General features: G+C 37.7%; 1 protein-coding gene across 3 annotated transcripts in view; it reads right to left on the reverse strand.

Annotated features, from left to right (window-relative positions):
* The window catches only part of LOC5567775, a 709,794-nt gene that overhangs the window by 152,468 nt on the left and 536,181 nt on the right, over nucleotides 1–21,145 (reverse strand). For all 3 annotated transcript variants that reach the window (XM_021856664.1, XM_021856662.1, XM_021856655.1), the window contains one exon: nucleotides 19,451–19,578. In XM_021856664.1, coding sequence (XP_021712356.1) covers nucleotides 19,451–19,578 — 128 coding nt within the window. The remainder of the gene's footprint in view (nucleotides 1–19,450; nucleotides 19,579–21,145) is intronic.

Consider the following 21,145-nt stretch of genomic DNA (forward strand, 5'->3'; position numbering starts at 1 on the left):
CCAGCAATTCCTCCGATTACCACCGGAAATTCTTCGAGATTTCTTCCAGAAATATCTCTGGATTTCCTCCAGCGATTCCTCAGGATTTCATCCTGTAATTCCTGAAAAGTTTCTCTGGAGTTCCTTCCCAATGATGAGATTTGCTTCGATATCTTCTTCTTTCTGGCATTACGTCCCAACTGGGACAAAGCCTGCTTCTCAGAGTGTTCTTATGAGCACTTCCACAGATCTACAGTTTCCTTTGAAGAATCTCTAGGAATTTGTCCAGAGTTCCTACAGGAATTCCATTGGAGCTTCACCGGTAATTCCTCCAGAGATGGTCCAGAAATTCCTCTGGAGTTCTTTCAGCAATTCTTTTGGATTTTATCCAGCATATCCTCCGAGGTTCCTCCAAAGCTCCAGGAGGAACTCCGGAGGAATCGCTGAAGGAACTCCGGAAGAATTGCCGGAAGGACCTACAGAGGAATTCATGGGATAAATCTGGAGAAAATACTGGAGAGATTCTTGGAAGAAATCCTGAAAGAATTGCGCAACAATTCCAAAGGAGCTATGAAGGAAATCCAAAGTACTTCCCGGTAGAGCTTTAGACGAACTCCAGACGATTGTTGGAAGTGAAGTTCCGAAGAAATAAAATTAAAAACTTTAAAGGAATTTCTGTAGGAACTCTGGAAAAAACCGTAGAGAATCTTTGAAAGGAAATCTTGGAGGAACTACGGAGTAATTCATGGAGGAACTCAGGATGTGTTTCTGGAGGAATACCGGAGGCATTTCTAGGGGAACTCCGGGTTAAGTGCTCGAAGAACTCCGGAGAATTTCCTGGGGAAATTAAAATTCGAAGGAATTCCTGGCGGAGCTTCAAAAGAATTCCCGGAGCAATTCTTGGAGGATATCTTAGGAGAAATTTCTGGAGGGAATAGCTGAGGAAAATCCTTGGCCCCAGAGGAAATCCTTGTGACAACTTTATGTGAAGTTTTAAGGAGATATGCCTGGAGGTTTTTTTTTGAGAAATTATTGTTGCAAATCTTCTAAGAATTTTCTGGAGGAAATCTCCAGAGAAAATCTCTGAAAAATTCCCGAAAGAATATGTGGAGAAATCCTCAGAGGAATTTCTTAATGAATTTCTGAATGTAAGCCCCAGAAAAAAATCCAGGGTGAAGTCCCCTGAGGTATTCCTGCAGAAAATCCCCGGAGAAATTCCTGGAGCAAATCGCAAGAGGAGTTTCTGGGAGAATTCTCTGGACCATTCTCCGGAGGTGTTCCTGCAGCAAATCCACGGATGAACGCCGGAAAGAAATCTCCTGAGGAATTCCAGCAGAAAATCCCCGGTGTAAATTTTGAGGATTATCCTTGGAGAAATCCTTGAAATCCCCGGATAAACTCCTCAAGGAAATCTTTGGAGAAATTGTAAATCTCCTACGAAATTCCCGGAAAAAATCCTGGTTTAAAATCTCTGAAAAAAATCCCCGAAAGAATTTCTGGAGAAAATCCTCAAGGGGATTCCTTAATCAATTTCTGGACGAAATTCCCAAAGAAAATCCTGGACCGACTTCCTGAAGGAATTGCTATCGCAAATCCATTGATAAATTCCTGGAGGAAATCTCTGGAGGAATTCCTGATGCAACTCTCCAGAGAATTTCTGGATGGCTCCACCGGGAATTCCTTCGGGTTTTCGCCAAAGTTCTTCCAAGAATTTAATCGAGGTTTATCCAGTAATTTCTCGGAAATCCTCCGGAGTTTCACTAGAAATTCTTCTAGAGTTCTACTCAGAGAATCCCCCTAGATTTCCTCCGGAAAATCCTCCGGAATTTCTCCTAGAAGTTCTCCAAAGTTTCTCCAGGATTTTTTTACGAGTTTCTCCCACATTTCCTTCAGAGTTCCACCAGTTCCAATTGCTTCAAAGTTCTTCATTCCTCCGGATTTCCTTTATAGATTTACTCTTGGAATTTGTTCAGATATCCTCCAGAAATTCCTTAAGAATTCCTCCAGGAAGGAGCTCCACCGGTAATTCCCTCAGATTTTCTTCATTTTTACTCCATCAATACCTCGGAAGTATTTCTTCGTAGTTTCTCCAGAAAATCTTCTGGGGTTCCTCCAGATATTTCTCTAGAGTTTCACTACATATTCCTTCAGATTTCCTTCCTACTCTCCACAGTTTCTTAGGAAATTCCTCCACAGTTGATCTGAAAATTCCTCCAAAGTTTCTCCAGGAATTTTTCCACAGTCCTTCCGTGAAATCCTTTCGGAAATCCTCTATACGTTTCCTCGGAGTTTCTTCAGCAATTCCTCCGAAGTTCACCTGGAGCTCCACCGGAAATTTCTTAGCTGATCTTCCAGGAAAATCTCCGGAGCTCCACCGAGAATACCTTCGGAGCTCTGCCACGAATTCCATCAGAGTTCCTTAGGGATTCTTCAGGTTCAATCAATTCTGCTTCAGAAATCTACTGTTCAATTCACTATTTGATTGTTTTTGTTGATCGTATTCGAAATGGATCAAAAAATATTTACAACAACCGGTGCATAATCGTGCGGTTTGGTCTAATGTTACTGGTCTACGCATAATTTTGGGTTCACCCCCTAAAAAACATACAAAAGTGTTCTCTCCATATCTCTGTGACTACACGTCCAATTGAAACTCTCTAAGCCGCATTCGAAAGTCAAAGAGCTATTCTTACTTCATATGTTTTTTTTCAAAAACATTTCTTGAATTTTATATACTAATTTTTTACTTATTCTTTTGTTTGTCAGTACTTCGCTCCTACTCCTAAGTATTCAGCTCAAATGCTTGATTTTGTTTTTAAAAATAATCCTACATTTCTGGAGGCTGACCATGTTTATTTTCTGAACAGCTATTTAAAAAGTTTTGAGAAAGCATAAGTTATAAGCTTTCAAATATATTTGGAACTCAACACGAATTTAAGATATTTTGTCCATTTCATGAAATTTACCTATAGTGTGATCGCTTTTACAAGGCTTATTTATTGCTGAACAATGTGTTTGTTAATCGTTATTTCGGCCTCTATTAGATCAACTGATCTTATAATATACTGAAGCTCGATTGGGATTTTATAAGATACTTATTCAGCTCTTATTCATGCTTATGTTAAACATGTGGAAATAGCTGAAGTGCGACGCAAGTAAAACGTTAGTTCGTCTTCTGAATATCCTTTTATACATATACATTTGTTTAAGGGAATATTGGCTTTTTAATTGGGGGAAACATGTCTTGTTTAGCTCATTAGTAAAACAATCTTGACTAGTCGAATGACAATTCTTTTTCAAACGTTTAATAAGTGGCGATTCAACTTTTGTTAATTCTAATGCATAACGTTGAACATTGACCTAAGTTTGTGCTTAAAAAAGCACCTTCGCAGCTCTTTACAGAGCAAAATTTTTATTCAGCTGTCATTACCATTATTGAACAATAATTAAACATGCATGCTTGTTTGTGGCTCTGAATTGTTAGTTGGGTACTCTATTCCCTGGGAAGTCGAGAAAATTTCCAACCCGAAAATATCCTCCACCGGTGGGATTCGAACCCACGACCCTCAGCTTGGTCATGCTGAATAGCAGCGCGTTTACAGCTACGGCTATCTGGGCCCACAAACCATTCATGTACGCGGCCATTATTTGCGTTTGAAAAAGCTATGCATTATTAAAATCGTTTGAAAAATGGCTGAGACATGGACAAAAATGATTTGCGTGCGGTTCAGGTGAACCCAAACTTTTGCACGATGACTTAAATGACTGGTGCATTGATTTTGAATAGTTTTCAGATTTTTCCACAAAAATTTCGTGAGTGCCCTTCGAAGAATAAAAATTTACGGTTTTAATGACACCTTGTTTTAAAATTTTGGTCGATCCAATGCTGAGGAAATTAGTTAGCAGACATAAGCATTGTTATTTCCATTTCATTGTTTACCCTTAAGAAAAAAAATTGAAGATGATGAATTAAAATTGTCTGTGACAACATTGGTATAAGTATTTCCTTAAATACATTATTTTGTTTTCCATCGGCCAGGGGTCCTGTCCCTTCTGGCCACGCCCACGATAGCCAGTAGTATAATTTTTAAGTAGATATTGTTTCTAACTGCCGTGCATACGTGTCAACGGGAAGCAAAAGTATATGAACCTATGTCATCCAGGTTGAACTTTTTTTCCCCAACAGGAGAGTGCGACGGATCCTAATTAGATCCCGTGCCCAAGTGGACAAACGTCACCCGGAAGCGTTCCAGCTCTCGCTAGTCGCAACTGTGTGTCGTCTGAATGAAAGAGGATGGGAACCATGACATGAAGTGTTGTCACTCTACACCGGGGTTATAATGGGAATGTTTGTGAAGATAACAGACACAGCGCAACACTATGGCACTATATGGTTCAAAGAGGTGCCAGAGGTTGCCACATGAACAATGATGATGACGACGGCAGTGACGCGTGTTTGTGGACAAGTATCGAACTCTAAAGACGCAAAGACTGGAGGTAATTGTCGCCAATTGAATAGGCCGGTGCCGTATTAATTACGAAGGGAACATAATTGTTTCCTGTTTATCAAAGGACGATGAATAATGGCCAACGACGAGAATTGCTCGGGTATTTCATGGTATGGATTTAATTGGGTTCAACGATCGGGGAAGGTTGATAAGATTTCATCGTAATTGGAATCAGGAGAGAATGGTTCAAGTGGAAATATATAGCTTAAGTGAACAGTAAGCAGTATTGGTGTAATTGGAAGTTTTTCCTGAAGAGTGGCTGAAGAAAAGGTCATTGTGATTTATTTTTCAAGAACTTCTTGTGTTAATGAGATGATAGGCCAGCAAATATTTATGAATCTTTCATGAATTTCACTGAATTTCATTGAGAATCTTTCAAGAATTTCTCAGGAAATTTCTTATGTAGTCTCTTTTATGAAGTCTTTTCGATTCGATACATAAGACAAATTTTTCGAACAACAAATCGAAGCGGTAGTGGGGTGGAGCCGTAACAAGTAGAAATCTAGAATCTAAAATGTATGCCCATAACCCCGAATACCATCAACACGAATGCCACTACCCGGCGATTCAGGGTAATGTCATTCGGGGCTATGGGTCTTTCGAGTAAATGGAATTCAGGGTGACAGCGTTCAGGCTAATGGGATAGAGTCTATATATTTGTAATATTTTGCTTGTGTACCCTCATTGTGATTTTTACAAGATAAATGTTTAACTAGCCACTATTTTTCAGAAGTTTTTTTGTGAAGTTTAAATGAAAAATCGACATAATTCCTGATGGAATTTAAACATAATGTGTCATATTAAAGCCATTTATTTTGATCATGGTTTGGACAAAACTGAACGAACAATGTTTGTCGTGAATGTCTTGGCCTTGGCAACAAAAAGTGACCGTTTTGTCTCGTAATGGTACATCCACCCTACGACAAAAATTCGTTCGTCCATCTCGAAAGTCGTTCCTGTTTGTCGCTCCTCTGCTTGACACTCTTGAATTTTAAATTGAAACTCTAACAAACGACTCCCTTCTCAGTTATAAAGCACCCAGTCAAAAGGCCAGGGTAAGTCTGGTAACAAGGAATAAGGAATAGGGTTTGGTGGATATTAAATGATTCAGATAAAAGGAAGGCCTTGACTGTGAGGGAAAACCCCGTGAGTTTCTACAAGAGGAGTGGAACGCAGGAAATAAAAACGGACGACAGGGATATGACTGATAGTAGCGACAAAATGAAATATTGTGTCCACCGTCACAAAACGTTCGTTGTGTTGGCAGATCAAATAGCATACAATTTATCACATTTCAGCGCTGAGATTTTATTGCGTTTTTTCGGGATGCTTTTTTTGGGAAATGGGATATGAAGTTTTTTTCTGACTACTATACAGGAAACGGTCTACATGCCGAACTATGCTGCACCTACTTTTTCAATTATTTTACAAGGAGCACAACATTCATGAATATGCAACAAGTTACATAATAATGAGTTTTATAGCACGAGTCGTACATTTGTCAAATGAGGCTTGTCGAGTTGAATAAATACAAGTGCTGTAAAAATCTAGTTCTGTAACTTGTAGCGTAAATTTTAAGAGTTGTGTTCTTCTGCTTCTTTTTGGCATCTCATCCCCATTAGAATGGAGCATGCTTCTCGGCTAATGTTCTAAGAGCACTTCCACAGTTAATAACAGAAAGCTTTATTTGCCAAAGTTGACATTCTCGCATTCGTATATCGTGTGGCAGGCACGATGATATTATATGGCCAGGAAAGTCATTGAAAATTCCATTATGAAGAGATCCTGGACACACCGGGGATTGAACCCAGACACGTTCAGCATGACTTTGCTTTGTAGCCGCTGGCTTAACCATGTAACCAGTGTCAGTGTGATGTCTAGTGTTGATGTGATTTGTCGTGTGTAGTTTCGTAATAATTTGTGAAGGATTAAGGAAACACTTGTAGAAAGGTAGAAGTAGAACGTAGCAGAAGCTCCTACGAACACAGCCAACATTCCTCCACCCTATAGCATAGCAGGACAACGGTAGTGCCGCTTGTCATCACCAGAGTCGCGCTAAACCGAACGAAAGTGGTCATTGGGGTGGCCATGATGAGGTGGATAACGTCATCGATGGACATGGGTCAACGGCTAAAGGTTCGGGGTCAACGTTCACCAGCAAGACACTCCATAAGCCTGGTGATCGTTGAAGACAGCAGATGTGCTTTCAACAGAATAAGAACAACGCGTAACGTTACCGGTTTTGGGAGATATATCTCCATCGGGGAACTCTTCATCGGAGTAGGCTAGCTTCACTGGCGGGAACTACGCCGAGTAGTATCGATCACGACGAATCGCCGGCTTTGGGTCGTCGGGGCGTTTGCGTACCGGAAGTCACCCCTCAATCGGAATCGCAAGACCGACCTCGGCATCTAACCGGTCCGCCCGAAGTGCATGACGAGCAGCGCAGTAAAGTCCAGAGAACCATTGTTCTGATTGTTCCTAATGTGCTTTATGCTGCGAATCTGGCTGTACTGTAGTAGTCGAGTAGTTTCAAAACAGCATGATGGAGGATTGAAGAGTCGGTACGGTATTTGGGTAGAGATATCCATTTGATGACGATTTCTAAGGAATATTCGGAAAGTTGAAGTTACCCAGAATGATGATCTCAGCGGTTGCGCTAGCAGTTTCAAGTACCGTAAAACGGGGTAACTTTGATAGTTTTTTCGAAGAAAACTTGAATATATATGCATGCTGTTTCAAAGAATAATAATATATATTTTTAAAACAAGTACTGGCATCCTAGCTATCGATTGAAGTCGATAGATTTCCAAAAGATTTATTATGAATGGATATATAATTTTTCATATAATTGAAAGTTGGTTTTCTGTTTTGGGGTAACTTTGATAATGGAGTATGAATCGAACAAAATTGAATGAATGACGAACATTTGTAGGGCATTGCATACCTCTAGGCGTTTAACGTTATATGGAAATTTCTGACTTAGATTACAAAAATGGTCCCAGTTTGTGAAAATGCTATTCGCTAAGAGATTTGAGACCGTATTCAAGTTCTATGATAACTAGGCTGTCAAAGATAAGTGGCCAACTATTCAAAACTACATCAAATAGTGATCGTAGAACAGATTGTTTGCAAGCGTTTCGAAAATGCTAAAATTGTGTCAATTTGGAATATTCGTGTAAAAAGCCTGAAATGCACTTGATTCCAATGAAAATAGCTTTGACATGAAGTGTCATACTAATACTCTTTACTTTGGCATTCGTTTTGCTTAACTGATTAACAGAAACTTCGTTATTTCGTTTAATATGTTGTGGGTCTCGCACTATCAAAGTTACCCGCATTATCAAAGTTACCCCGTTTTACGGTACATGAAAAACAAAGCGGAAATGAGTTTCAATATACTCAATATAGCGTGTGCGATCTAGAGCACACAAGTATAATTTGCAATCACCGAGATCGATTTTGTCCAGACATTCTCAAGACAATCCCATGAACTTTTCTCAATCGCTTTAGCCTTTAGACCGTATTCCACAGCAATTATTAAGACACTGCCTGTTGATGTTCGGCTATCGTTAGGACTCCGGATCACAGCGGAAAACCTCATATCCAGAGTCAAAAATTTGATTAGAAAAGATGATATCATTGAACCAAGTCTCCACGAGAACGATAATATCGAAACAAAGATCAGAGATAGCCATGCGATACTCTTTAACGGTTGAATTGATGCCATCAACATTTTGATAATACAGCAGCAAGCTATCATTTTGTCGGTTGGATCTATAAAATGATCGATTCTCAGGAAGAGATGGATTTACTGTTGCGATATACTTGCCTCTCGGAGGACTGCGGAAGACCCCTTCGCCCAATTCAATCACAGGATTGAGACGGCTGCTTGTCATTGTCTGGAGTGGCGTGACTGTGATTTTCATTTTCTCTTGAAGCTTCTTCTAGTTACTGATATTTAGCAATAACAAAATTTCAAAATTATTTTAATACCACCAAGCTCTTCTTTTGTGATAGGTTGATCGTAGAAAAATATAAAATTTACTATTTTTTATAATACACGTTAAATGAGCCCCGGGCATTTGTAGGTTATATAAGAAAACAATCGAAAAATACGGAATAGACTCATATGCGAGTTATGAGTCAAGGTTTAATCCAAAAATAAAATCATTTTGATAAGGAGAGGTTGGGAATTAGAGGGTAAATATTATTTTTTAAATTTTTAGTTTTGGAATTGATTGAGAACGGTTCAGTCAAAATTCTATTCCATAATCTACATGTAGGGTAACTGGGGGTAAAACGCACCCTCTGAGGAAGGAAGCGTTTTTAGCTATGAAGAGCATTATTATAAGCCATTTTTTATTCATTATCTCATAGACAAACATGTTTTCTATCAAATAGTAGAAACAGTCATCCATTTTCTTTTTTCTGGAGTTAATAAATCAATTTTTACAAAATGCTTGCTTATCTGCATTTTTATTTTTTGCGGGGTAAAACGCGCCACCTGATCTCGGCGTTAGTCGTTCGCGCGTACGCATGCGCAATCATGCTTGCAAATACGTTGCATATATTAGGGCGTTTGATCAGATGTTATTGCTCGATTATAGTATACATGCTGATTCGAAAAATTTGCATTTGTAAGGTTCGAATTGGCACGTAACTACAGCGTGCCATTACGTTTACTGGAATTTGAATTCAAACGGCTGTTTTGGTGTTATGAAATAGGTGTGGCCGTTTTGCCCCACGAGTTGATTAAAGTTTAAGTCCTTTAATACGCTTTTTAAGGTTGAATTCAACACTTTTTTCGCATGCAATACAAACTATGGGAGTACACAAGTCGATTCTCGGTGATAATTTCAAAAGTTTTGTTGTTTATCGGTCTGAAAAATGACCTAGAAAATAACACAAAATTACAAAGAAAACAGCGAAAAACGTTTTTTCGAGTTTTTCACGATTTATGCCAGGAAAACACTTAAAAATATATCTAGAGAAGCATTTTAATACGTTTTCCATTATCTCGGGTGAAAAACAGCGTCCCAAAGCACGTCGTTCGTTCAAAACAAGGGTGGCGCGTTTTACCCCAACGGCGCATTTTACACCCAGTTCCCCTACGTCTTTTCGAGCATTTTACACAGATGATTTGTTCTACGCAACATTCACGTAGTGTTGTGAGTGTAGGTAAATTTGGGTAATACATTTTTTTTTAGTTTCCCGGATGTGTTATGCTTAGCGTTTTCCAATTATGTTGTACCAATGACCCCTATCAAGAGATCTGATCCGGTTCCCCCAAAGCCCCAATCCGGAATCGAATCTTCCCCATTGCAATCAAACGCCGATCCCAAAGACCTTCACAATGATTCTCTCCTAATGGCATACAAATGATTGAAATATTTTCTTTCTGTTGTCATCCATTCACACATTATACCATAGTATAAGCATGAAACAAACGAAAAAAAAACTTAAAGCTTAACAAAACAGTGTCACTCCACGCGTCAAAATGTTTTCCTCCCAAAGCAAATTCGCAAACATCCGGTCGTTCAAACGTTTTCGCAAACACACACACACACCCGCACTTACGCAAACATATGTATGAGCTTTCCTTCCGTTCGCCCACAAGCCGGCGAACTGAATGAATGAGATTTATTATTTAACTCGTGCCCTCCTCAACAGCGTAGTCATCGTCGTCGTCGTGGTTTTCCATCGTTATCGCTGTGAAAGACGACCTCAGAGCAGTTTTTATTTCCATCGAAAAACTTGCTTACGACAAAAAAAAACGGAGACTAATCCTTGCAACTGGTACCGTGCGGGATCGAAATCCGTACACCTAAGGAATTGAATCAAAATCCGTCCACTTCATACAAAGCTCCTATTAGATGTGGTGCTGGATTGTGTTTGAGGTGAATAGTAATCGAACCCATATCTCAAGTCTTCTAGAGCACAGATCACTAGCGAATGATCAATCGATCAAGTTTTCGACTTGAAAGGCTGTCTGGTTCTATAGATTTGTGCTCATGCCAATTTGAGGTGAAGCTTCGATACATCTTCACATCAAAAAATGTATTACAGTCGTCACTTTAAATAAAAAATGTTAAGCCTTTTGAAATGATTACGAAATAAAACGATTTGTATGAAGTGTACCAATGTGGAGCCATACGGATTTCGATCCGCCACTATATACCCTCCAAGATTACTACACTGGTGTAAGAGGATATGTGGAGGACGACAAGTCAGTGGAAAGGAACATTCATGCTTTGTGAATCACCCCTTCAGTGGAAAGCGAGAATAACGTTGAAATGTGGCTATTTTGGTTTGTTCGGTTCTGGTCGGGCATGTCATACACATTCAAATCGTTTGTAAGTGACGGTTGGACATATGTACATATGAGGAGCGATCATTTATTGTCTTACAAAAATAAACTGTAATTCAAAGCATCTGCTGTTTTAAATCTTATCTCGTGTAAATATATGAAATACGAATTTCTCCATTTTACAATGAGCCTTTGAAAATGCGTGTCTTAATTTATGGGCATTCCCCGAAGAAATGTGAATTATGGTGACGAAACCAAAACGGGAAAGACCCGTTTGGTAAAAATGTGTGACAATTTGGTTAGAAGCTTCACCACCTTTGGTGTGTAATTTTCACAAATAACCGAAAAAAATGACGGAAAAAGAGAGCATATGAATGTTAAAGCAGCAATATTTAAAGTTATACGGAATTATGACCCCAATATTTGGTTATGCTTTGGACGATACGCTATTTGAAGTAATAAAGCGGTTGCTAACGTACGGCATTAGGGTGGTTAAAACAAACGTTTTTGCTCCACACTGCTCATTCTATTCCAGATCAAACTCTGAGTGTCCTCCTAAAATTTGAGCTTATTTGTATGAAAACTTAGACACAAGCCCTTCAAAGTTTGTATGGGAATTACTTTTGGAAAAGGTGCGAATTAGAGTTACGCTGATACTGTTAGATACATTTGCCAGCTACAACTTTGCCGATGACCGTACTTAAATCGGACGCCTCAGTCATTAGTTATTGATTTTTGTATGAGTTGCAAATCTTTGTCTATAATAACGAACTGCTCTGCAGACATCACTGGATATTAGCCTGGGACACGGTTATACAAAAAAATAAATTCTCGCTTTCGTGTATAATGTTTGTCCCATAACAACTGTGCGGAATTTCAGCTCGATTGGTAAAACTATATACATCGTGAAAATACCTATCGAAGTCTGAACTCTAACTCTAACTCTCAAGAGCACATGGGTGAAATCTATGATTTTCCCATAGTTATTGTCATACAAACTTTGAAGGGCTTGTGCAGTCTCAGTTTTCATCGAAATGAGCTAAAATTTTGGATGGACACTCAGAATTTAATCTGGAATTGAATTAGTAGAGTAAAACGATTTTTTGAACCACCTTAGTAAGACATACTAGAGTAGCATGTCAGAACGAACTTGAAACTATTGAGGACCAGAGCCACAGGGCTTCAACTGGTAAAACGTGGAAGGCATTAAAGAGTCAGACCGAAAATTACAAGCGAAAAGTGCTGCTGCCAACACTCGGTAGGAAATTTTTTTTAGGCAATTAGGCTATCCATGAGGACTTTCCGCGATAGGACTTACAGCTAAAAGTGTACATGCAACAGAAACGGAAAGGTAAACAAAACATGCAAGTGTTATCGGAGCTTTACATTTTGCTTTGTAAGCGAAGGGTCACTCCTATCACGAAACGTCAAAAGCTCATGGTAAACAAAAAAACAGCTTTTCCCAGCTACTGAATACCATACTAAAGTATTCCAAACCAGATAATTTCCAATACAGTCAACTCTCCATAACTCGATATTGAATGGACCATCAAGTTAGTCATAAAAACCAACTTTAACTATGGTTCTCTAACTCGATATGGAGATACGGAATATCGAGTAAGGGAGAGTTGACTGTACTCATAACTTGAATGAGGTATGAATGAGCACTACATAAGAGGTAAAATACCTCAAGTAATATCTCATGCATATTGTATTAACACCGAACTTATAATTAGATCAGGTATTCTGCCGTGATAAATAACCTGGAAAACGAAAAAAATAATCATCGTCACAAAATTGTATCGAAAGTTTGCAGCTATGCTTCGATTAACTCGTCGGATTCAATTCTTCTTCAAGATACTTTAATTATTATAGTTTGAATAATTAGCTATCGCCTTAGTATTATGAATTTGTATTACAGAACAAACCTTTATCAGCCTGTAACTACATATTAGCAAGATGTAGCTCAGGAAGGCTTCGATTGCAGATTTCAAAATATATGAATTTCTGTCATTCAAAGAAACAACAGTAGGTACAAGCAAGCAAATATAATTTTCCAAATTAACGACGTGCATAACAAATTTTCGTGGCGCATCAGCTTGTTGCGGGATAGGCTTGCTTTGCAAAGGGTTTAGGGACAAAATGTCGAAAGACAAAACGTCGAATGTCAAAACTTCAAAAGGGACGAAACGTCGAAAATGGTGAATTTTTAACATTGTTTGCCAGTCTTCTTTTTAACGTTGGATAACGTCTTACGGCAACATAATGGGGTACAATTTCGAAAAACGAAAATCGCTTGCGTCACGAAAAGTGGTTAGATTTTGACTGTTAATAACATATTAAAGCCCGGATAGATTTTCAAGATGTTTGCACCAATCGATTGGAAATCTTTCTACGAATCGACTCTAATAATGAAAACTATTGATTTTTATGACTAAACTATTGATAACTGGGTAGTGCTGAAAATCATCCCTTAAATAGAAAATCTGGGATCCCATTTCGGGATGAAATTGTTCACTTGTCAATGCGATTATTGTTATTTTTTTAAACGACTCTACATAATGAATATGAGCACCGAATAATGCAATATTTAAAGAAATCTCAAAGACTTATTCAAACAGACTCAAGTCAGAAAAGTTAACAAACTTACTTAATCAATCCTACGTGGTTCGCAGATGAAATTCTACACGATTTTTCACTTTTAGAACGTTTAATTTCCGGATTTACAAAACGACAAAAGTAAGATTCTCCACTTTCGCAAGTAAGATTCGCTACTTTCGGCGCTCCGTTGTCTGGGAGACAAAGTGACTTAACCACGAATCAAAACAAAACACTACTTGAGTCGATTTTACACTGGTACAAAAACGTCGTAAGTAACTGATTGAAACGGCTTATCATTTTGTCATACAATTTTTGTGGGAAATGATAGGAACGACCTAGTGTTATAACGCGAGCTGATTGCATGCAAAATTTAAGCGATGTACACGTTAAAAAATGTTAAAAAGGGGATTCATTTCAAAACAATTTTAGAAGAAAGGTTGTGATTCTTCTTAATTAACTTTCTCAAAACCGTATGAAAGTTACTTACGACGATTTGAAAAAGTAATCGAGAAATAAAGAATAGTTTTTTTAAGAATTGCAATGAAAACGCCTAAATGTTGGCAATTTCCTAAGGAAATCCCTGATGTCTAACAAAAATATAATTATAATAATAATAGTATAGACAGAATATCAGCACTTGAAAATGCTAGTCAAAGCGGTAATCTCTTGAACCGGATTCAAAATCTCGAAACAAACGTCGCGAACAGAAACCAAAATTTATCTTTTGAGGATCTTTCTGATCCACCATTGACTCTTATCAATCCTAATGGAGCCCCAGTTTCCATTGAATCTATCGAAAAAAATCCGGACCACGTTAGAGATCTTCCACCATTTTCTGGAGATCCAAACGAGGTTAGTACTTGGATCACTGACGTCGAAGATATCATTAATGCTCATAAACCTCATGCAAATAGTTCTATAGATGAAAGAAACAAGTTCTACGTCATCTGTAAGACTAAACGAAAGAAAATTAAAGGGGAGGCAAATGACGCGTTAGTATCATCGAACGTGAATATAAATTGGATAACGATAAAGAAGACACTTCTAACATATTATGGAGGAAAAACGGACATCCCATCATTAAACCATCAAATGATGAACAGCCATCAACGGGGTAAATCATTAGAGGATTACTTTGACGGGTTAACTAAAAATTTATCTTTAAAAGTAAATCAAATAAAAACTAGTGATAAGATCACACACCCGGAAGCGGTTAAGGCTTTAATCGAGGCGTACAACGAAAAAGCTTTTGACGCTTTTATGAGAGGATTGGATGGAGATCTTCTTGGACAGTTCCTGAAAAATTATAGACCCGAATCACTTGCCCAAGCCTATGCATATTGTATTAGTTTTCAGAATGTGGAATTCCGTAAAAAGATGACTAAAACGAAATTACAGGATACACCACAACGACCACGGAACTTAATACCTAACCTATTTACTAAAATGCCACCGAAATTACCACCCAAACCACAGGTAAATAGATATTTTGATCCAAACAGGAACAATTTTCCCCAAAACTTTAGGCAACCATCACCACTTCCATACAGGCAACCTCAACAAATTCCTTTCAGGGAACCTCAAGCAATCGGACAATCACCAGCAATTTCTTTAAGGCAAACACAAACATTTGAAAAACCTCCAGCAATTCTTTTCAGGCCTCAACAACGTAACCCTTTCAGACAGAATATAGCAGAACCAATGGAAGTCGACGCATCGATAAGATCAAGGCAGGTAAATTATGGTTATCGACCAAATTCGAACCAACAACTACCCCCACAAAAAAGGCAAAGAGTCTTCTTTACACAAGGAGAACCTGACGAAGACGTCGAGGCAAATCAAGAAATTGAACCTCAAGACAGCTTCGATGATGACGAGGGTTTGCATTTCGAGTAATACCTCAGAGAATATTCTACTCAAGAACAAGAGATGGAAAATTATGAAACTGTGGAATTAATTTTTTAGGGTAGACTCCAGTTCACCTTACTTCATATACTATGGTAAGGCTAAGAAACCACTTAAAATATTAGTAGACACCGGATCAAATAAAAACTTTATTCATCCAAAGTTCACTAATCTCTATCATTAAAATAAACCTTTTATAGTTTCCTCAATGGGTGGCGATATCAAAATAGATCGCTACTCACAAGGAAAATTTTTCAAACCTTTTTCTGACATTAACGTCAAATTTTATCACATGGAACAATTGAAAACTTTTGACGCAATTGTTGGCCATGACACTTTAAAAGAATTAGGAGCAATTATTAACGTTCCTAAAGAAGTAATTATTTCACCGATCAAAACTGAAATTCCACTTCAACAATATAAAGTTCAACAAATTAATAAGATACAAATAAGAGACGAACACTTGAATAATAATAAAAAACAATTGTTGAAAAACTTCTTAGAAAATTTTCAAGATTTATTCCAACCTCCAGATGAAAAATTACCGTTTACAACCCGTATTGAAGCTACAATATGAACCACAGATGAAAACCCAGTATACAGTAAAAGTTATCCATAACCGCAAGCACTAAAACAGGAAGTAACAAAACAGATCAATAAATTATTGAACGATGGAATCATTAGACCTTCACATTCACCTTACAACTCACCAGTTTGGATAGTTCCAAAGAAACTTGGTGCTTCAGGACAGAAAAAAATCAGAATGGTTATATATTACAGAAAATAAATTCGAAAACTATTAGTGATAGATATCCAATTCCACATACTTCAGCTGTACTATCAAACTTAGGAAGTAACAAATATTTCACTACATTAGATTTGTCTTCTGGATTCCACCAAATACTTTAAAAAAATAATAAATTTGAAATATTTTTCTGAAAATATTTTTTTTTCCATGTGATAACGGGAAAAACAGGTTTGAAATTATTTTAATACCACCAAGATCTTCTTCTGTTATAACCCAGGCATTTGTAGGTTATATAAGAATACAATTTTTCAAACAATTTTCAAAAGTACAAAAACTTTTCAAAGTTATAAAAAACATTTCTCATATGCGTGTTCCAAAGTGTACCCCGTCTAAAGGCGGGGTTGGGTATTAAAGGGTTAAGAAAAGCTAATTTTAAAATTGAAGTTGAATTTTTAGGATTTATAGTATCCGAAAATGGGTTGAAACCAAATGTTAAAAAAATGTGGATTTTTATCAGTGTGCAGTGATTCTCATAAGATTTTTTTCCAGGTAAAACAATAAAGGTTCAGAACTTATCGAGACATTGCATGAAATCCTTTTAAACTCTTCCAGAAATTCTTTAAGAAATTGATACAAGAATTTCTCCTGGAATTATTTTAGAATTGCATCTGATTATTACTCCTGCAGTTCTTTCTAGACATTTTCTCCAAAAAGTAGTCCAGGGATTCTGCAAAGTGGTCATACATGGTTTCTACCTAATTTGTAAAGATGGCACCAGTTATTCTTCCAGTGATTTTTTCAATAATACTAATACAGAAGTACTCCCAGAAAATTGTTCAGAGATATCCCAACAGCCATTTATCCTATACTTATTCCTTCGATCTCACTAGGACATCAGCCGATTTCACTAGGATATTCTATTTTCAGCTATTTCATACCTACTTATTTCGGATTTTTTCCTGTTATTATTCATATTCGGAGTAAAATTGAAAAGTATATATGAAGCTTATGAATATTACGCAATAACGCATCATGGCATGAAACAAACATTCCGGTTTCGGGCATAAGTCGTAAATTTCGGTTTTCAGCTGGGTCGAATCTGGATAATCGTCACAGAACTTGTTGCTTAGCAAATCCACCAAAAAAGTCATGACTTTCGTGTCTACTAACTGTACCGCAAACAGATCAGGGATCGAAGCTGTGTAAAAGAACTACACGCAGTACAAAGTGAAAAGTGGAGTGGCTAACAGCTTGTCGCAAAACATTTTGCAACGACTTTCCAAGAACTCTATCTCCATCTCAGCAAGTAGGTACAGTATGGCCCATAAAAAATGCGAAAATGGTCATATTATGTTTTGTGGTAATTTTTGCATAGAAAATGTGAATGAAACATAAATATTATTTATTACTTGTATTGTTTAATCTATTTAGACTCAGTTTTTCGCTTTGGACATGATTGTTATCTGTTACTTTCACCTTACCAGAGAGGAATTGGAAGCATACCTTCAAATTTTATCATGCGGACGTCGAGTGCAATATCTGTGTGATGAAAGCTTCTAAAACATCAACGATGGCGTGGGATTCTTCATAGGCCTTGTCTCCAGCATACGCCCATATCAAATGACAGAATTGGTTCATACCTGGGTGATTGGAGACTTAAACATATTTTCGAAAATACGGCTCATTTTGCAGAGCTTTGATTGAACCTTCATATAAGTGTGATAAGCGGCTCCGTTTTGCTCAAAACCTATGAGCTAGTATTGATATAAGTTGTCTCTAACCGATGGAACAAATTTCATCCTCAAAAATCTATTATAGGCCTCTGTATTTATTTTTTATTCAACCTTAACAAAAAATAAAGGCATATCAAACCTATAAGACGCAAATGCCCTCAAAACTATGACCCTGGCAAAATATTTTATTGTGATCATTAAAAACACGTTCTCTAAGAACTCCTCCATCCTCTGATACTAAACAAGCTAAAATTTTCAACAATAAAGTGTGATTTTTGATGGTGGAAAGTTTATCACTAGAGTATACGACAATCAGACGCTGTTTCTAGCTTTGGGCGGACAAAACCTTTGAACTTATTTGCTTATAACATTATTTAGGACAGTAAGAAAAATATGACAAAAATTGTCCTGGATAGTAAAGCTGTGTCAGAATATACTACATTAGTCAGAAATTACATTCACTATCAAAAACATTGAAAATAATGCTTGTGGATGCTATATTCACGTTCAAACAATTTTCGCATTTTTTTATGGGCCATACTGTACTACCCATACCCATCAAGAGTTATATCACAGACAACCAGATGTAACACTTGGAACAATTTTATTTAAAATCCTGGTAAGCATGTTGCACTAAATATTGTTTTTTGAAACAAGACCTACAGATGTTGGTAGGTGAAACGTCAAACATAAATGAAAGCGATGCGTGCGCCTTCGATTGTGAAGTTCATAACATTGGAAATTTGAAATTAGTGGTCGATGGAAATTTAGTCAAGATTACGTCCGTTAGTCAGTGGTTATATGTTAGCTGCCAGGACCTGCTCCAGAACCGACCAACCATAATAAACTTAAATCTTTATTAGCCAAGTTTTCTTTCCGTCTGGACGCGTACACATCCCAAGGCGATTCGTTGTTTTTCTCGAGATCCATCCATTGTTCCTTTCCACTGCTTTTTCATACAACCAGCTAAAGTACGAGGAGAGTTTATGAAGATGGTGAGTGGGCTTTGCGATTAATGGTGAACATGACGGTAGCGTTAGAATAAGAAATGGTAAACGAGACGATCTCTGCTGTTTTGGTGCGTAGTGTTTCAAAAGAGAAAAAGACTGTCGGTTCCGTCCTGTTTGAAACTACTGTTCAAAAAGCAAAGTTAATAAATTTCGGTGGGAAACCCAATTGAAGGGAACAGGAAAACCGTAAATGAAAAACTGAACGAAAACTTTTAAAACCAACCCGCGGAAACAAGCTAAGTATAAACAAAAAATGAGGAAGGAAGTCACGAAAGCATGAGAATTCAAGAACTGACAGTGCCTAGAACGAGAATAGACACACACACACACACACATACAAAGAGAAATAGGAGGAGAATGAGTGAGTGAGCGTGTAAAAAGAGCGAAATGTAAACAGTCTCTGGAAAAATACATCGCTTCCTTTGCGCTGACCATTCAAGCACGGAGCGGAAACGGAAGCTGATGTTTCGGATTTCCCAGCATAAAACAAAGTGGGTGCGCTGTGGTTTCGAAATGATTTAAATAGCCGTCCAGGTTGGGGTTGGAAATTGAAAATCCCAACTGATTAGGAAATCGCTTTAAGGTTATGTACCTAAACGAAGCCGTCGTAAATAGAACTGATATAAGCAAAAAGTAAGAAGATAGAGTACACTTACCAACGCAGGGATTATGGTTAACAACGCTAAATATTTTATCACATCTGCGCTTCATGTGGTTATTCGGACAAATACATCCGAACATCGGCGATAATCGGAGATTAGTCCATGCTTCGTAGCACAATTCCCTGTCGGTCCACCGATCGATGATGGCAAGCGGTTGATGGTGGCATTGTTGAGTTGTTGATCCGGAAGTTGTTTGTTGTTGCGTTGGGAGAAGGGAAGAAAACAAGAAGACGAATGGTTCGGTGAGATAACTCGGTTTTGCGAATGCACACCAAAGCCCTAGCAAACAGTTTGCCGTGGCTTGGTGCTGTTTTAGCTGCAACAGCAGAATTTGGGCGGAGAGGGGTAATGGCGCTGGAAAGTGGTTTCAAAGTTTCCGCTCGGTTGTGGGATTTTCGTTCGTTCGGTTGGTTTACACTGTTTTCTTTATCACGCGGTTCGGCGTATCGGTTTTGGTGGTTTCACGGTCTGCAACAGCGAGTGATAACTGTGGGAGGAAGTTTATGTTTTCATCTTATACACAGTGATTTTCGTTAACAGTACAATAAATTGTATTACACTGATAAAATATCTTTCCAAGTCATCTACCACAGGAGACAAGTAGGTATCTACTGTTTGAAAATTCACATTAAAATTTGATCATACCGTTTTGTTTCAAATTCCCAACACTCGGATTTTGTATGTCGATTTTGTTGAAATGTTCCACTGAAATAGGTCGACAAATTTCCAGAAAATGACAATCGGATTTTTGGCAAGGTGTCAAGTAATCATTATATTTATCAGCACACTCAGTTTGCAGATAAATTTTGCAGAGATATTGAAAACCGTCGATGGAGGTGACAATGGGTCGGAGAGGTGAGAATGGGTCAAAACATTATTTGAAATATGTCAGAAAATATTCAATATATTGATGTACAATTTCCAGATGTTAAAAGCTATCAACAAAAAATTGATATCTAGGACTATTAGATAATTTTAAATAAATCATCGAAAAAGCTTGAACATAACGCCTTGTTAACTCATTAACGCCCAAGGTGTCTCACAACTGGAGTTTAGCTCCGTATTTGTTATTCGTAGTTGTAATATCATAAATTAAATCCTATTGCACCAAAACAAATCACGTTTATGGTGGGAATCCAAAAAAATCTTGAAAATATGTCGTTTGCATCTATTTGTTTTGTAAGACTTTTTTCGAGATTTAAGCTGAAGATGAATCGAAGCCAAACCTCAAATTTTCAATAACACAAATCTTGAGAACCAAACATCCGTTCAAGCTTAAAACTTAATCGATTGGTCACTAGCTGGAGGTGACCAATCAATTAGGTTTTCAGCTCAAACGGATGTTCGGATTTCTAGATTTGTGCACTTGGAAATTCGAGGTTTGGCTTCCCAAGTAGCACGCGAAACATCTTCCAAAGAGATGCTTTTCAAAAATGGTTTCAATCGCATATCAATAAGAGCATCTGTAACTTACCTGGTTCTAGTTCGGTTGCATATCAATATCAAGGCTTATAAAGTTTCATTGTCATTCCAATGAACATGCATTTCACTCCTTGTTTGACGTTCAACGTTTTTGAAACGACAAGATTTGCTGCAAATGTCCTTTGCAAATAGCAATGAAGTCAAGTTTATCAAGATGTTTTCAGCATCTATTCAAACAAACTCTTGAAACTTCTCCCAAAATGCCGT

This window comes from Aedes aegypti, chromosome 1 (genome assembly GCF_002204515.2).
Source record: "Aedes aegypti strain LVP_AGWG chromosome 1, AaegL5.0 Primary Assembly, whole genome shotgun sequence".
In the NCBI taxonomy this organism is placed as follows: Eukaryota; Metazoa; Arthropoda; class Insecta; order Diptera; family Culicidae; genus Aedes; species Aedes aegypti.